A 17,838-nucleotide genomic window follows, 5' to 3' on the forward strand; every position below is an offset into this window, starting at 1 on the left:
GAGCAACTGTAGAGGCAAGATTTCTGGGTCTTTCAGGGTTCCCAGAGAGCCTGAAAATGTTTCTGTTTTGGAACAATCAAAACATTTTTGCAGTAGAATTTCTCTTCCAGAAAAAAAATGTTTTTTCATTCTGATTTGGGACAAAAATAATTCAGTATTGTGAATTTTTTGGGGAAGTGAAGTTCAGTTGTCCAGGCAGTTGTAATCTGAAGGTCACACAAAGATCAAAGTGGTAACATCTTTTATTTTTGTGGTACTTCTTTTTTTTTTTTTCAAAAGTAAGGGTTTTTTTTCAGCTAAATAATTACCTGAACGTTGTGCACAGAAGAAACTGAAATAGCCAGTTTGGCTTTTGTCAGAAGGTGTGTAAGGGAATCAATTTCTGAAGTATAAACTGTTTACTAAGAAGGATGAGTTCTGCATCTGGGTATTTTTCTATATTGCAGGTAAACAAGATCTAAATACACCTGATGAACTGAAATTGAATGAAGATGCACTCTCCTCTTCACTAATATTGTTTGAAGATAACACTTCTCTGGCAGAGGAACAACCTATCACTACTACTCACCTCCACACTGAAGAGCAGAGAGATCAGCAGTTGTTAAATTCAATTGTCTTTGGAACTTCTGCCGAGGAAGTTGTGAAGGAAATACGCTTCAGGATTGAGCAAAAAACCAGACTGACTGCTAGCGCAGGTACACAACTGTACATAAATAAAAATACTCTGTACTGCCATGATGCCTTTCATCTCTGCTTTCAAAGTGTATTACAAGTGTTAAAAGATAGCCCTGCAACACTCCTGCAATGTAAGCATATGTATGGATGCGTAAACTCAGGCACAGAGATTGTGCCTTGCATAAGTCCACACAAAGAATCTGTTTCAGAGTCAAGAGTAGAAACTACACTTGGGCCTTATTTAACTGGAGGAAAATCTTTCTTTTTATCTGTTGTCCGTCATTGGTACCGAATCTGCTTGTAAATGACAGTAATAATGTCATCTGTTTGTGTCCTACTTCCCTTTCCAATTTTTTAACAGTGTGGAAAAGCAACCCAGTGGACTCAGATGCTAGTCTTGCTGTGGTACACATATGTTTTATTTAAATCCAGATGTAGAGCATTGCTTTTGTAAGCTTCTGATCAGATCTAACAATGGATGCTATAGTGCATGCTGGTTAATATAGAGACATGCTAGCAGAGCTATGTGGATCTGTATGCTGAACCCATGTCTACCCTGTGTCTTGTACAAACTATTTTTTTTAATTTTTCACTTTCTTGAACATCAGGTATATTCACAGGTTAAAAGGGAAGCAAATTATTAACTGGACATCATAGTATCTGCCTTTCAAGATGGTGGCAGTTTTAGATTTCTGCAACTTGTCCTTTCCACAACTCAATCTGTACTACTCTTTCTAAATTTTACCCCTGTTTGGCCTTGTCAAAGATTAAATTTCTTAGCACTTTTACACATGCTCCAGAGGTGGTGGGAGGGGGCAGTGCTTTAAGTAGAGCAGCTCCAAAAGTCACTATAATTAAAGTGCTGCCACATCTCCTGTATCAGCATTCCTGGGCTTCAAAATGGCAGCGGGAGGCATTTGAATTAAAGCTTGTTTGACAACCTATAGTTCAAGCACCCCTATCACTATTTTTAAGCATGGGGATGGTGATACATGAGACACAGGAGGCTGCTGGAGTGTAGCAATTGCCTCTGCGCTCATGCATAGGCACCCCTAGAGACTTATTTCAAAAGCTGCTTTAATAGCTTCTTAAGCCATGTCAGAGAGTTGCCAGAAGTTTGATGGCATAGGTAAGGAGAGGGGGAATAGGCAGGCAGAAGGTACTGCAGAAAATATTGTTTGTAAGAAGAGGATGAAGAAAGAGGATGGGAAGAAGCCTGATGGTGACTCCACATATAATTTTATGCAGGACCCTGCAAAACCTGGAGGAACCCTGATACATGGCTGAAAATCCCAAATTTTATCCTCTTCCACTGTTCAGAAAATGGACACAAAACATCAAGTTTTGACACACAAATCAAAGGCAATTATTGTTTTAAGTCTGATAAGTTAGGAGGTTAATTGGGAAAGAATAGTTACGATATATGAAATAAGATTCCTAGCATCTCCAGTAATTAGCCTTTAACTCATTTAGGTCAGAGTGAAGACTTAGTATATTAGTTTTCTGTTAGTCTCCTCTGAGGTTCATCTGTGAAATGAAATCTGTCCACCACAAAAAGCAAGAAATAGAAAAAGAATAAATAAAGTATTAAATCAGCCTTAATTCTCAAGAACTATGTATTGATGAAGGTCTAGTATTTTAGTGTGTTAAATTTGTTCAAACTATTTTAATCTAATATCTGAACTGTGCTTAAGAGAACCCTTATTCATATCTAGACCCAAATATTTCCTTTTCAGCACAAACTTGCTCTTGTAATTGATGTTACAGAAAAGTGTGAAGGAATTAAAGGGATTGTTTAAAGGAATTAATTCCTCAGCACTTAATGAAATGTTGCACTTGTATATACTGCTTTTTATCCTGAAAATCTCAAGATACTTTGCAAGTTCAGTCTAATGTATAACTTATATAGAAAATCCACAGCTGACATGATAAAATGAAGTGCAACAGTTCTCATGAGCCTATACTTGTAAAAAATGTGCTGTAGAACAGAGGTTCCCAACCAGCGGACCCTGGCCCTTGTTTGCTTGGGCAAACCATGGCCCTTGTTTGCTCCTCAGGCACATGCCACCCCCCCATCACTCACTTGGCTCGGCTCCTCAGGCTCATGTTGCCACATCCCCCCTCCCGGCCTGGTCTAGCTCCGTGGTCCCTCGCTCCCGCCCGGGTCCACTGCTGGTCTGCGGTAAAAAAAAAAAAAAAAAAAGTTTGGGAACCACTGCTATAGAACATTACCAGATAAATCTTCTTAGAATACTAATCATCTCCTACTTTCTCAATTTGTTTAGTCTTTTCCACACAGATGTAGGAAAGTCTGACATTGGATAACCTCACACCATGGAATCTTATAAGAATAAGACTTATGGCTAAAATAACATTTCTTTTTTTTAAGGAATTGCTCCAAACACTATGTTAGCAAAAATGTGCAGTGATCAGAATAAGCCTAATGGACAATTCAGAATTCCTCCTGATAGACAAGCTGTGATGGACTTCGTAAAAGATTTGCCCATTAGGAAGGTGAGTTGTGTTGCCACAGTCACTAGGCAGACAGGTGGTACAGGAGTACTGCTGTTCTAAAATCAGATTATTTGCTTCAAAATAGTTATATTTTTCAGTAATTTGCTTAATTTCAATGTTGTGTTTGGCTTGAATTGTGTTGCATCTCAGGCTTTCATCTGAAGAATTCAGTTTCCAAATTCATTCACACTTCATTAATTCTTCTTCTTCAGGTGCCTGGTATAGGAAAAGTAACAGAGAAGTTGTTAAAAGCTCTTGGAATTTTGACTTGCTCGGAACTTTACCAGCAGAGGGCACCAATTTCTCTTCTTTTTTCAGAAACATCTTGGCGTAACTTCTTGGATATCTCACTTGGTTTGGGGTCAACCCATTTGGAAAAGTATGATTTAGCATTTGTTTTATCATATTTACTTTACATTTTGCTAAATGTTTTCCAAGAGAAGTTATATGCTATTAATGTGTTAATACATATTTGCTGAGTTTGACTTTAATAATATCTATCAGGTGTGTATTTCACGTGTATTTTGTATCTTAAGATATAAAATATCATTGTAATTTAGTTCTTTTATATCAAGTAACAAATGCTTTAATGCTGTACCAAATGTTAACTTTTAAAACAATTGCTTTTAAACATATTTCCATGTATATTTAATATACTTGTTGTATAGCTGTTCTGAGCATAATATCAATAGAATTTATCCAAACCAAAACTGTTGCTAAAATCTAAAAAATCTGCCAAAAATCCATAAATCTACACAACAAAATTTATAGGGCATCATTTGAGATAAATATGTAGTGTGTGCCTGTTGTTAGATAACTCTTAGAATCTGACAGTTATCTAAACAAAGAAATTCAGAAGTGTTTGTTTCTTGTAACTAAAACACTTTCAATGAATTATTTATTACGTGATCTTAAGATAAACATAGAGCATCATTGCCTCAACTCATGTTAACTTCCATAGCTCCATTCCATCCAAGCTGAGGATCTGCTTCAGTTCCAGTAATGCCTACTGTGTTTTGATATTTTACTTCTTATTTGATTAGTACTAGTACTGACTCTTTCATTAATTGAAGTAGCACTCAATGTTTGTGTGTCCTCCTTTATGTCTAATCTAATCTGTGATATCATATGGCTTTCAGTTGAGTTACCAGGAGCCTAGTTCAAGATTCTGAAATCTTTTTTCTTGCTTTGGCATGCTGTTTCTTATAGATACCATTTTCAAAAGTATCTAAATTCCATTTAGAAAAAACAATTTAGCACTTACATCAAATTTTGTTGAAAATCAATGAAACTTTGGCTTCTAAGTGTCTCTGACATTTCTGAAAATGTTATTCCTTATTCAATATTACTTCTCTACCATCTAGAATGGTCTTTCTCAAACTGAGATGTGCACGCCTAATGGGGGCAAGTAAACTTTCCGGTGGGTACGAAGGAGGAAGAATGGGAAAAGAAGGGGAAGGGAAAGGGGAACAAATGGAGAAGACGGAAGGAGAAAAAAATGAAGAACAACTTTTCAATATCTCTCAGGCTGTTGGAAAGTTTACAGCATGGCTGTAGTGACATAAAGTGTTACTTTTGTATTATCTTTAACACAGAATCATAGGGATACACATCAGTATTACATATTTAGAGCCCTGCCACATGTTTAGGTTACAGCTGGATAGAAACCAGCTATAAAGTTTTTGCACATTTTTAAGCACTGGCTCTATTTGCAGCTGGATGGACATTTTTATAGTATGATAATTACTTTGCATATGTGGCCAGTGTAAATTTATTGCATGATTAACTGGTAAATTGCGTAATAAATGTAATTTGTGGCATGGGTCTTAAAAAGGCAGAGAAAGCAGGGTAGAGATGCACTTGTATAGACTAACTGAATCAGAGATGTATAAGCTTTTGTGAGCAAGAGCTCACTTCATCAGATGCTATGAAAAGACATGCACAGCACTGGCCCTCAAATAAAGTGATTTGAATACAAAAGATGGGGATGAGGAAGGTGGAAGAGAGTGAGGAGGAGGGTATTTCATGAATGTGAACCAAAAAAAGTTTGAGCCAGTGATTAGCAAAATGAGAAATCTTTAGCATTGCAAAATAATGTCATATAGTTCAAACAGATTTTTAAAAACACAAATGTTGTAAAATAGTTTTGGGACCTTTGGAATCAGAAAACACTATACAAGTGTAAGCCATTGTTGTAGTATGCTTCTTTTTTTTTCTTTAACAAAAATTGAAAATCTCAACTTCATATGTGCTACCATAAATCTTTGTCTTTGTCTCTCCAGAATACAAGGTAAACATCACTGAATGGCTGGAGGTGACTTGTAAAAGGATAAAATCATCCTTTGCCATTTTTTTTTTGTTTCTATATGGTGGATAAAGAACTATTTTTTGATTGATTGATTCATTGATGATTGATTGAATAAGCATCTGTCATTTGGGGCTTTTTTTCCCCTCCTTTGAAAATCAGGATGGACAGTCTGGGGGACTTTGTTGTAATAACAACTGGAATAAATAAAGCAATAGGGACATTACAAGATACAGGAACATGAATATTAGTCCTCAGAAGGGGAAAAGATTGAGCCATACTGTCTAAGACTTTTTATTACTATTATTTTATTAACATCTATTTAATTTAAATGGCTAGCCCTTGTTGAAGGAAAACCTATTACATTTTTAAAACCTTGCTTCTTCCAAAGAAGTTTGAGCTGAGACTTGCTAGATGTTGTCTAGATCAAAACAGAAAAGACCACATATATTTCTGATCTTTATAGGCAAATAACAAGTTAAAAATAATTTTTAGGAAAGTCCCGAGTATGCATTCTTTATATAATAGAAAGAAGCGACAAAGGGTCCATAAGGCAGTGTTTCAAAAAAGAAATATATCCTTCATAGGTAACCCTTTAAAAGGATGGTACTCTTGGGGCATGTCTACATGTGCATTTAGGTGCGCCTAAATTTAATGTGCATTCGCTTAACGCGCATTAAGGCAATTTAGGCTTGTGTCTACACATGCACCCATTAAAGCGCATTAACACCGTGTGTGGATTGACATGGGACTAAAGTTACTCCAAAATCAGTCCATAGGCAGCATTAATGCAACTTAACGCCTCTACATGTGCTTTTGCAGGTATCAAATTTAGGCGCAAATAACCTAAAATTGCCATTTTTAAGGCATATTAAGGGCATACACATGTAGATGTGTTCCCTAAAAGCACCTTAAATTGGCACATGTAGATGCACCCGTTATGTCATAACAAAGTAATTTTCCTCTTTAAAAACAATCACCATTATATTTGTGTTTTTCATGGACACATTGCATGACATAGGTAGGCAGGTCTTTGAAGAAAACATAAAGTATTAGCTTGTTTTTAAATCAACAAAGCCTTTGTGGTCATTAATGGATAGAGCTGACTCACATTGCAAGTGGTTAATTGTATTACAAGCCATTACTGTTTATTGCTTCAGCTACAATAGCCTCAGTTACACAAGGCAGTTTTTGTGCTGTTTTCTATTGACTTTAAATGTTAATATGGAAGATTCTCAGAAATGTTAACATTCAGATCCCATAGAAAAGATCACTGTACCAGCCTGGTTAATTATAATGGAGTTATGAAAAAATAATGATTTTCTCTGAATGTGACTGATGTTTTAAAAATACTGTTTTTTTTAGGGATGGAGAAAGGAAAAGTATGAGCACTGAAAGGTAAGCATTTTAATACACAAACTACTTTAACCAAAACCAGTTGGGGTAATCATCACATTTATTTGATTAAATGCTAGAGGCTGAGACAACATATAGCATAATATATCCCATAATTATAGGTTGATATTTCACATATATTGACACAGGTGGTTTATATGCAGCAACTTCACTCATCAAATTCAAGAATCCTTGTCTTTTGCCTTAAGGGTTCTGCATAATTTTGCTTATACCCACTTATCCACCCTCTTTTTTCTGTCATCTTTCATTCAACCTGACACCTTGAAATAAGATCATATCAAGGTTTTCTTATTATTCCATCATCTAAGACTGTAGGAGCCAACCTTTCTGGCAGGTGTGCCACATATTTTCTAATTCTGTATCTCACTTTGTCTTCCTTCACATTTGTTACCTATACCCCTTGTGTATCTATCCTGCTTACTGAATGAGGCAAGGGGCCTGAAAAAATAGCTTGTAATCACATAATTAAGTGTATTGAAACACATGCATGCAGAGAGTCAAGATTTATGTTATACAGTAAAATCTCTATTATTGGGCATGAGTGGGGAATGCTAGGTGCTGGTCATGTAAAAATGCCGGTTATCTTAAAATACTGGACTGGGGTGTGTGGGGGGAGCTTGCACGCAGCAGCAGCACAGGGTAGTGGATGGTGGTGGTGGCAGTGCAGGGGGGTTGCATACAACTTGCACATGGCAGCAGAGTGGGGTGGTGGATGGCGGTGCAGCGGCAGTGCAGGGAGGTTACATGTGGTGGTGGCATGGAGTGGTGGATGATGGCTGCAGCGGTGTGGTGCCGGTTAATAGAGTATGCCACCTAGTAGAATGCTGGAAAATATTTCAAGTGCTTAACTTTGTAACCAGTCTGACATTATTTTGGCACAGATTTTTTTTTAATGTCATGTTTTAGGATAAGCTTTTTGAACCAACATAGTTCAAGCCAAAGAATAATGAGTACTCCTTTTATTGTCTGTTTTAACTTATCAGCAGGGTTTGAATCTTGGGCCATCAGCATAGCCTAAACCAGTGGTTTACAAGCTTTTTTTATACCAGGACCCATCTGTAAACATTGATGGCCAGTCACAACCCAGTACCCTTTACTCCTGGCCCACTGCCCCCCAGCCCATCAGTGTGTTGGGCAGGGGGTGAGTTTGTGGGACAGGGGGCGCAGGTTGTGGGGGGATCCCATGCAGCCCCTTGCAGGCTGGAACTCTGACAGCCTGCAAGGGAAAAGGCACAGATTCCCATGTTTTTATCCTTTAAAGGAGAATCCATTTTTAAAGTTTGTTGATCCATTTTTCAAGTTTGTTCAGGACACTTTCAATATACAGTAAACTCTCTGGTAACCGGCACTTTACAAGCTGGCGTGCTCTGTTAACTCGCATGCCGGCTTGTAAGGAAAAGTGAAACCGGAAGTGCCCACCATGGCACTTCCAGTTTCTCTGACCCCCACGGCCTGGGGCAAAGCAGCCTGCACTGCTGAGCCCCCACCGCCTGGGGGCAAAACAGGCTGGTGGGGCTGTATGGAGCCCACCTCCCTGTCCTGCGGGGCCTGCAGGGCCTGCAGGAGGGTCAGTAATGTGGCGGGAGGGGCAGCCGGGGCCACTCAATTAACTGGCATATTTTGTTATTCGGCATCCCCCAGGAATGGGGGATACCGTTTAACAGAGCTTTTACTGCATATTCTTGTGACCCGCTTTGGGGTTGCAACCCACGGGTTGAGAAATGCTGGCCTAAACTACAAGAGGGGAAGCAGCAGGAGAAGGTTGTTATCTCAGAGGGAAGGAGGGTTGCTGGCAGCCATGTGTTGGATCCAAGTAGTTGTGGGGAGCAGTCAGCCCCTGGAAGAGTAAAGCTTCCTGTCTTACATGATGCCTAGAGTGTGGAATGAGTTGCTTTGGTGATGTGCTGTTCAAGAGTAAGGTGCAATAGAGTGGTATCCCAGTCTACCCAGTTTACCTTGCTCACGTTCTCTTTCTGTCTTAGAGATAAGGGCTAGTTCCTCCTCCAACCCAGATGCAGACCAGAAAAGGTATTACCACAGCACTTTTGCAGAATTAACTACAGTTTTTGCAAAAAGCTTGTTTTCCCTCTTCTGACACTAGCTTATAGTTACCTTCAAATCTTTTTCTTATCACCTTCTGTTGTTTGTTTCCAGTACTTAGCTTTCAGGTTGACTTTCTAATCCTCTTTCCTTTGTTGTCTCACAACAATATGCCAAGAAGATTATATACAAATGTTTTGGCTGGGTTCATCAATGCAGTTTGTATTCGCATTTTCTCTTGTAAATATTTAGCATCCTGAATCTGATATTTTAAAAACATTTTATGAAAAGTTGGACCACTAACTGTTTGTTTGGTGAAGGTTGCAAACACTTTTGTTTGGTACTGCAATTGAATGTGCACAAATGTTTCTGTTTATTATAAATATTCATTCTCACTTTAAAAACATACACAGAGCCTTCCTCTGGTGCAGCTTTATTACTCTGTTCATGAAAAAAACGGTTTTGTTTGGCATATCATCCCTGAGGAATTCCAGGATGCCTACTGGAAAAAAGACTTGATTTCTATGTTCACTTAGGACATTTGGTGAAATGAACACAGCTGAAGATCAGTATGACCTGTGTCAGGAACTCTGCAAAGATCTTGCTCAGGACCTTCAGAAAGAAGGACTTAAGGTATTTAAAATCATTCTGTTCCTGTTTTAAAAAATTACTGTCTCATCATTCTGAGTTCCCAGGTCCACATGGTTGTCATTAATGCTGTTTGCATGATTATGACCTGTCTTCTGGCCTTTTGTTCACTGACAATTGGAATGATATGGGCAGGATTTTCATTTAGCTCGGAAAGCTATCTTGTGAGAGCCTGTAAGAAATGAAACCAGCTCTTCAAGTTTTTTTAACATGTAGCACATGTTCTGCTAAACAACTGTTTCTTAACCAAAGGGGTAATAGAGCTGCATAAAACATGGGTTTGTCCAGGAACCTTGCTCTGGCCAAGTATGCAATTATAAAGCATTTAAATGGTATATTCTTCCTTGACTTATTCTTAGTGGGCACAGCCCATAACAAATTTTGTTGGTTTATGAAACATAATGGACTGTATACACTTAATTTCTACTTATTTTTGGGAAAGAAAGCTTTACTTTTTTCCATGGGAACCTACATGCTAAAGCAGGGGTGCTCAACCTCCAGCCCACTGTGCTGTCATCCGGCCTGCAGGATTCCCCAAGGGCTTTGGAAATGTGGTGGTGCCTGCCCCTTGCCACCCAATCCCAGCCCACAGATGGCAGGGAGGTGTCAGTGCTGGTCCCTTGGGACCCAATCCTGGCACATCAGGGATGGGATGGGGCAGTAATGACCCCCCAGGGCCCAATTGTACCATATGGGGGATAGGATGGGGCAGTACCCCATGGGACCCAGTCATGGCACATGGGGTAGGATGGGGCAGTGTTGGGTGCCCAAGGTGGAATCCCAGTGCATAGGACAGGGAGGGAGCAGTGCTGGGCCTCAGCCCCAGTCTGGGCCATAGACAGCCCCATCCAACCTGCAGGCAGGTTCCGTGCCACTCATTTGGCCCATGGGGCCAAAACGTTGAACACCACTGTCTGAAAGCAAAGCATAGCAAACCAAGAGTCTTATATAAGTCCCAATCAGTCCTTCTCAGCCATGAAAAGTTGTGACAATAAGGAAAGTGCATGTTATAAAATCCTCCCATTAAGACAGGTAAAGGGTAGAATTTTTAAAGCACTAAATTGATTTGACTGATGAACCATCTGAACGTAGGATTCTAAGTCATTTTGGTGGTTTGACTGTGTTATCCAAACTCATTGAATGTGAGTGAAGAAAGAGATTAATAAGTACTTTTAAGTTTTACTGTTGCAGCGCTCTCAAATAGAAGGCATTTGCTGAGAAGTTACTGAATTGCATGCATATATTTGTGCCCCATTTTGCTCCATTTGCACTACTCAAGGTATCTTTGGCTCTAGTTAGCCTGGGGAGTGCCACTGCTGTACATGCTCCACCAACTCTTTCAATTTCCATATGTCAAGCCCAGAAATAAGGTGGAGAAAGTACTCTGGGGGTGTCCCATATCACCACTTCTGGTTACATGACGTAGAGAGCATAGAAGCTGCATGGAGGTGCTCTCAGTATGTCACTGCCTCATTTCCCAGTTTGGCATGTGCAAGGAGGAACTTATCGAGAAGTGTGTGGGGGGGTCAAGAATGGGGCTCCTTGGGGGTCCTACAGAAATGATGTGGACATGCCTGCAGATGATGCAAGGGGAACAGACATTCATTTCAGATCCTTTATTGGGCATCCCCTAAGCATGAGTATGCATAGTTATCACTGCTGTGCAGTTCCTAGTTCAGGAATTGTTGGAGTTAATAAGAACAGTGGAAGTTGACATGCCTAGAGTGTAAAGCATATTGGCAATATGCAACTGGCAGATGGTCTTTTGGGGACCATAGCCAGCTGGCACAGTTCAGAGCAGTCTCCAACTATTCTGCCCTGGCAGCATGTTACAGCCATGCACAGAATCCTACTGTAGGCTCTTTGACAGCCCTTCCTCCTCCCACCCCTGCCCAGCATAAGTTGGATGCAACAAGAATCTGGCCCCCTTCTTTAATGCCTTTGGGCACTGACAGACATGCAGCTGACACTCATTGTTGGGTCCTAGGGATTGGGAGATGAGTTACAGTTTAGAGCGGCTATGTCTTTGCAGCCGCTCTCCCCCTAGCCCTGCCCCTTCCCCCTCCAAGGCTGGCACTGTTTTTGGAATGGGAGAGGGAACTCGTTCTGGGGTGGGATGGGTGGATTGGAGCCCCCCAACCTCGGTATAATGAGGGTTCAGATTGTCGCCCAATTGGGCATTTTTAAAGCGCTCTGCAGCCACGCACTTCTGTCAATGCATGGCTATAGTGCGCTGATGGTGCAGCAAACTGATTCTATTGCCCCTTATGTACACCCTAAAGTGAAGTTCAGCTGTGTGAGAAAGTACTTTGCTCTAAGGATTCTTCTCTACTGTTTGCTTTTTTGTTTGTTTTCTAGGGTAAAACTGTTACTCTGAAGTTGAAAAAAGTGAATTTTGAAGTGAAAACAAGAGCTTTCACCGTGTTGTCTTCAGTTTCTACTGAAGAAGAAATATTTGCTGTTGCTAAAGAGCTGTTAAGGACAGAGATTGATAGTGTTGCCCCTCACCCTTTGCGATTAAGGCTTATGGGTAAAATGTTTCAAACTCTTTGTTTTTCTTTTTAAAGCTAGATACTTAAGTGTAACATAGCAGCAAACTGTACACCTAGGGCTGACCCAAAGGTACTGCTTTTACTTGCATACATATGCACCTTTCACCCTGAAAATTAGCTACTGGAAATGTGAAGAATAGAGAACCTAACTATGCAGGTGCCCAGCTGGCTGATCCTTCTTCTTGAGCTGGATGGGCAGCTGGTAGAGCCTGCCAACTCAGCTGAGGGCCCACCTCATTCAAGGAGAGGGGCTGGGCAGTTTGGCTTCAACAGGTTTGAGACATCAGCTACCTAGCAGGCACTGCTAGCTGCCCATCTGCTTCAAGAAGAGGGCCCAGGCAGTTTGGCTCAGCCAGCAGCACCTGCTGAGCCACCTGAGGTTCAATATTGTTAAAGCCATCTCTTCTTGAGCCAGGTGTCCAGCCAGCAGCACTTGCCACATTCTGCAGTTAGGGTGTTAGCAGCCACAGTTTTTCTCCCCCCACATTTATTACATCTGCTTGTGCTTCCCCAGCAAAATTACGTACTGGTATTTTCTAGGAAAGATTCCCTTTCCCTTCATTCCAGCTTCTAAAAGCAAGGCTCATGTCTTATTCAGAGTAATGTGGTACTTGCCTTTCAACAGCAATCATGAGAACTGCTTCAAGTCAGAGCAGTTCCAGATTGCAGTACTATGCAGTACTGAATGCTGGCTCTGAAGTAGCTGCTTTACTAACACCTACCCAACCTACCCTTATGTCAGTGTGGGGATAGATGAGCTCTTATGACCATAGGAATCTTTAGCTCTGTGGCCTTAAAGGAAGCTTTAAGCCTGTCTGTACCATAGCAGATAGTAGCTGAGTATCTGTCTCTGTCATCTTTCTAAGAAAGCAGTGCTTAAATAAGTATTCCATTTGTATTTTGACTTTGTTTTAGGTGTATTATGACTGTAGTGCCACAATTTCTTGTGGAAATGAGTGTACTTTGATTTTGTGACCTGAATATTCTTAAGAGCTTGTGTACCTTTCTATCTTTTTCTTTCTTGAACCATTCCAGGGTCTATTATAAAACACAAGTAATTTTCCAGTTAAAAATATAGCTGAAGAAGAAAATATTCCATCTAGGATTGACTCTTTTGGAGTCTGATTCTTTCCACATAACTGCGTGAAGTTGATGGGATTTCATGATGCTGATGAATTCATGGGCATTGAAATGACTAGTACAGTGATGGAAATGGCTTGCAAACCTTTAGGACTGGGTCTAAACTTAAGCAGTTGGTAACACACATTCACAGCATTGTTTTTGTTATTATAACAGAGACCAACCAAAATAGGATGGGTGTGTTAAAACTTTCTTATACCCTTTGATGTCAGTTACAGATTTAGATTAGATGTCTTGTTTGTCACATTCCAGGTGTGCGTGTCTCAGGTTTCCTAAATGAAGGAGACAAGAAATACCAACAAAGGAGCATTACTAATTTCTTAAAACAAGGCAAAGAAACTACTGTACTTAGGCTTCAACCAGGGAAATCCAACGAGGACCATTTTACAAAACCTCCAGAAACATCTCCCAGAGAGAGCTTTTTTGATAAAAAGAGAGCAGCAAGGCAAAACGCCAACCAGGAGCCTTTTATAAATGAAGCAGTGGACAAGCAGAACTTGCATGGTATGAAGTCATCAGTAAATCCCATGGAAGAAACAGGTCCAGCCATAGGCTCAAAAAATTCTAATGAAGTGAAGAACCTAACCTGCCCTGTTTGTTTTGAGGAACAAAGGAGCAGCAGTTTGGAAGCACTTAACAGACATATTGATGAGTGCCTCAACAAGACCCTGGTAAAAGAGAAGACAGCGACATCAAAGAGTGCAAATTCAAGAGAGAATACACACAATTTGTCTCCATACATTAAACATAAAACCAGTGATACAGATACAAAAAATAAAATGAACACATTAGTGGATGTAGGGCACCCATCAAATGTTTCTGACAACTCTATCAGCAATAGTACAGAAGCGTTTGCTATAGTACCTAGTAAATCCAGAGCAGAAAAAGAGCATAGCCTGAGTAGTGAAACTTCTAGCTATTTGTACTTAGACCAGAATGTTTCTTCCAGAATTTCATTGGAAAATGCAGAACGTTGTGAAAAGTCTGAATGTGTGGAAGAAATTAGGTCTTATTCCTCTACAGCCATTCAAGATGACATTCTAGTTTGTCCAGTTTGTAACTTAGAACAAAAAACAACAGATCTTGCAGTGTTCAATAGGCATGTGGATGTTTGCTTAAATAAAGGCATTATTCAGAAGTTGACAGAGGAGAGAGTTTGTCCCCTTAAGAATCATATTACAGTAAATTCAAAAAGAATTGGTGAGTATTTTGGTCAAGAACGTATCTCTTTCAAAAATTAGCCAGTAAAAATAGCATTTAAGGTATTGGGTTTTTGTTTTTGTTTGTTTTTTCATATTTTGGAGCTTTGAGTCTGGTGAAGTGATTTAATGTACAAGGCATGAATATTTTTTTGATTTAATCTACAGGACTGAATAAGATAGGGTTGAATTTTTCCATCTGAAAATACTATGCTCCTTTATATGAGAGGGTATAAACATATGTAACAATTTAATTAATGTTAAATGATACTGATGTAAGCCATTACAATGTAACTGTTAATGTCTGCAGGTTTCTGTAGTGGTACAAAGGTAGCAAAATGATTGCATCTTTAACTTTGTTTCCTTCAAGATTAAACTCTAATGATTTAACCAACCTGTTAAACTCATAAACTGGATTTGTGAATTGGTTTGCTATACTACTTGCTTGTTCTAGTACTATGGCTGGTTGTAGAAAATTAATTTTTGTAATTGGCTTGATAAGAAGAAAGACAGAATTAGAGACCAAACACTACAATTAAAGATGTAGTTCAAAGTACTTCCACACTAATCCATCACAAGAACTTCCAAGCCTCTTGTATGCAGTGACAATGTTGGAATGTCCTAAGACAATGTCCTAAGAACTAAAAGTTGATGGTTTTTACAAGGAAATTTCTCAAATAGCATAGGTTTCCTAGGTATGCAGATAAAGTTTGGTATAGAAAAAAATGCTGCTTTTAGGGCCTTTAAAATATTTTTTATGTAAAGGATAATTAGTTTTAAAAAGCATGAATGTCAGTACAGCATGTTGGAAGCCTATGGAATTGTATTTATATAATACAGAAAACTATAATCTGTTGAAATTCACCCTTTAAATTGTAATTTTATTATAAAGGTATTGTTTTAGTTATTCATCTATATTGCATATAAATGACAGTACTAAATCTGGAGGTAATTGTGCAAAGTTGTTTGCTTGTGAAAAGAATTGAGTCCAGCAGCCACAGGAAAAAATGGGAGGGAAATACTTCACCTGGCAATGTTACTTAAATAAATGCATTTTTTCTAACAAGTTCTGCTAGGAATGCAGACCCAATTGCATTCACTCTGCATTTCAATCAATAATTTGTCTTGTTCTTTAGGAAGCCTGGGCAAAGCACCTCAGAGTATGAATCCCACAACAGGAACAAAAAGGTAAGAGAGAACTCTCAATAGGAGTCTGTGCTTACAAACCTTAATTTGAAACCAAAGCTAGCAAACAGCTCAATGCTACAAAAGTTGCTTAACAAAGTTATTGTCTGGTAGATTTCAGGGGGTTTTTCTCTTCCTGATGTGTTTACTTCTTATTTCAGGTCTGGATTAATACCTCTACAGTCAACATCAAAGAAAGCCAAAACATGCAATTCCAGTCACACAATTGAAACATTTTTTAAATGAATACATGGCAAATTATTTTATATGAAGACTTTCATAATATTTTATGATTACAAATTAGTTTGGTATAGGTAATGGGTTTGGACTCTGATTCCTTTAATTTTAGAAGCATTACAAACCCCGTAAGATGAAAACAACCCTTAAGACAGAGGAATGAGCAGAGAGATCACTCAAATTATTATTTATTAACTAAATTGTGTTGGGGGAGTGTGTGATGGCAGTAGGCTTTGTTTTGTTTATCTTGAAAATGTGGAGATGCAGGATTTTGGAGTCAGGAATAATCCATCTTTGATTGATAGTGACTGATAGTAATTATGTGATGGTGCTTGGATTATGGATAATCAATGAAAAATGAGTTGGGCTCAATTCAGTTCATGGTAGGCAGATAATAACAGCGCAAAGCTTAGTTTGTGCCTTAATTAATAATCTCAAGAAAGAGGGGGGAAATTTAAGGCTGAATCCATCTTCCATTAAAGACAGTGACTTCAGTATGAGCTGCTGGGCCAAGCTTGAAGAGGTCAATCCTAAATGTTGCTTAGTGTTTTTATGATATGTTGAGTGCTCTTAATTTCCAATGACTTCAAAAGCCTTGCCATAATGATGATTTACTAAGCATGAAAAGTGGGATGCTTCCAGAATAGGCTGAGTTGCACTCTCTGCACTTCACTTCTACTGGAGATATAGAGAGCTTCAGTTTCCTGTGCAATCATTAATCCAACACTTTTCAAAAGTACTAAATTCACTTTAATAAAAATAAAGGCAAATATAGTGCAATATTAATATGAATCATGCAAATATGCATGCTAAAATAACTGCTCTTGATAAATTGATAAAGGAAATGACCTTCCTATTGTGATTACATTTTTTCTTTCTTTATGAAAAATATATGTGTAATTCTGTATAAACCACGTTTTTATGGTAATTTGTGATGCAGAAAGACATGAAGCAAAATTATTTATTGAAAACGTTGTATTTACATTATTTCCTCAAATTTCAGCATATTTAAATATTTAATGTTTATAATAAAATGTGCCTATAATGTAATATTTTTTCAAGCATACCATTTTATAACAGCGTTACAATTCTTGGATATTTTTTTTAAAAAGAACTCACCAACCTAAAAATTATCATTCAAAATCAGCGTAATCATAAAAGAAAATGTCAACCACAAATGCATTTGCCCATATTAGCTATGTGGGGACTAATTTGGTTTACAAAAAAACATGTTCAGCAGGATTTGTTTTATGGGTGTGGCTGTGCTTCAGTGTACATCTGTCTAAACAAGATGTATTAACCCTCTATCTAAATTGGTGGATTACTAAATTTTGTGTGTTAATATGAGGCCTAGTTGTATTAAAAAAGTATAGAACCTGATTGTATTCTTGTTTTTTTTTCCTGTGTTTTATAGAAAAAATGTAACAATTGTAGCACATAGTTAATAGAGAAGGAAACAACACAGCTGTTGAACAAATGAAATTAATCCTTTTGGTCCTGGCAGTTATTTTATAAACTGAATAAAAATGTGGTTATTCTCAGCATAGAAATAACGTGTACAGAATGCTCCTCATGACAGAAGAAAAATTTAGCTTTTCCTACAGACTTGGAAACCCGTGGGTTATCTTCTGGTACCAGTGGAAAATTTAGCTGCTTTGAAAAAAAAAAGGAAAAACTTTCTTACTAGCAGAGTAGTAAAGCACTGGAACAGGTTACCCAGAGATGTTGTGGACTCTCCATCCTTGGAGGTTTTTAAGACCAGGCTAGACAAATCCTTGGCTGAGGTGATTGTTGGGGTTGGTCCTCCTTCTCCCACAGGCACCAGGCACTCCCCCCTTGTCAATTTTAAATGATACAAATATGGCTGTTTGCAGACGTGGAAAAAAAATCGGTGTTTTACTTTAAGCTCAGTGTGTTCCCAGAAGAG

The 17,838-nt window shown here is 38.7% G+C and overlaps 1 protein-coding gene across 2 annotated transcripts in view; it reads left to right on the plus strand.

Annotated features, from left to right (window-relative positions):
- Positions 1–17,291, plus strand: part of POLK (DNA polymerase kappa) — a 69,981-nt gene extending 52,690 nt beyond the window's left edge. The window contains exons 7-15 of one of the 2 annotated variants that reach the window (XM_019517706.1): positions 447–695; positions 3,065–3,189; positions 3,402–3,568; positions 6,860–6,892; positions 9,487–9,583; positions 11,957–12,128; positions 13,543–14,490; positions 15,626–15,677; positions 15,836–17,291. In XM_019517706.1, the coding sequence (XP_019373251.1) occupies positions 447–695; positions 3,065–3,189; positions 3,402–3,568; positions 6,860–6,892; positions 9,487–9,583; positions 11,957–12,128; positions 13,543–14,490; positions 15,626–15,677; positions 15,836–15,920 (1,928 nt within the window). In that variant the 3' untranslated portion in view covers positions 15,921–17,291. The remainder of the gene's footprint in view (positions 1–446; positions 696–3,064; positions 3,190–3,401; positions 3,569–6,859; positions 6,893–9,486; positions 9,584–11,956; positions 12,129–13,542; positions 14,491–15,625; positions 15,678–15,835) is intronic. The other variant, XM_019517707.1, reaches the window with a different exon arrangement.
- Positions 17,292–17,838: the final 547 nt, after the last annotated feature.

This window comes from Gavialis gangeticus, unplaced genomic scaffold (assembly GCF_001723915.1).
Source record: "Gavialis gangeticus isolate Ggan-Ray unplaced genomic scaffold, GavGan_comp1, whole genome shotgun sequence".
NCBI lineage: Eukaryota > Metazoa > Chordata > Crocodylia > Gavialidae > Gavialis > Gavialis gangeticus.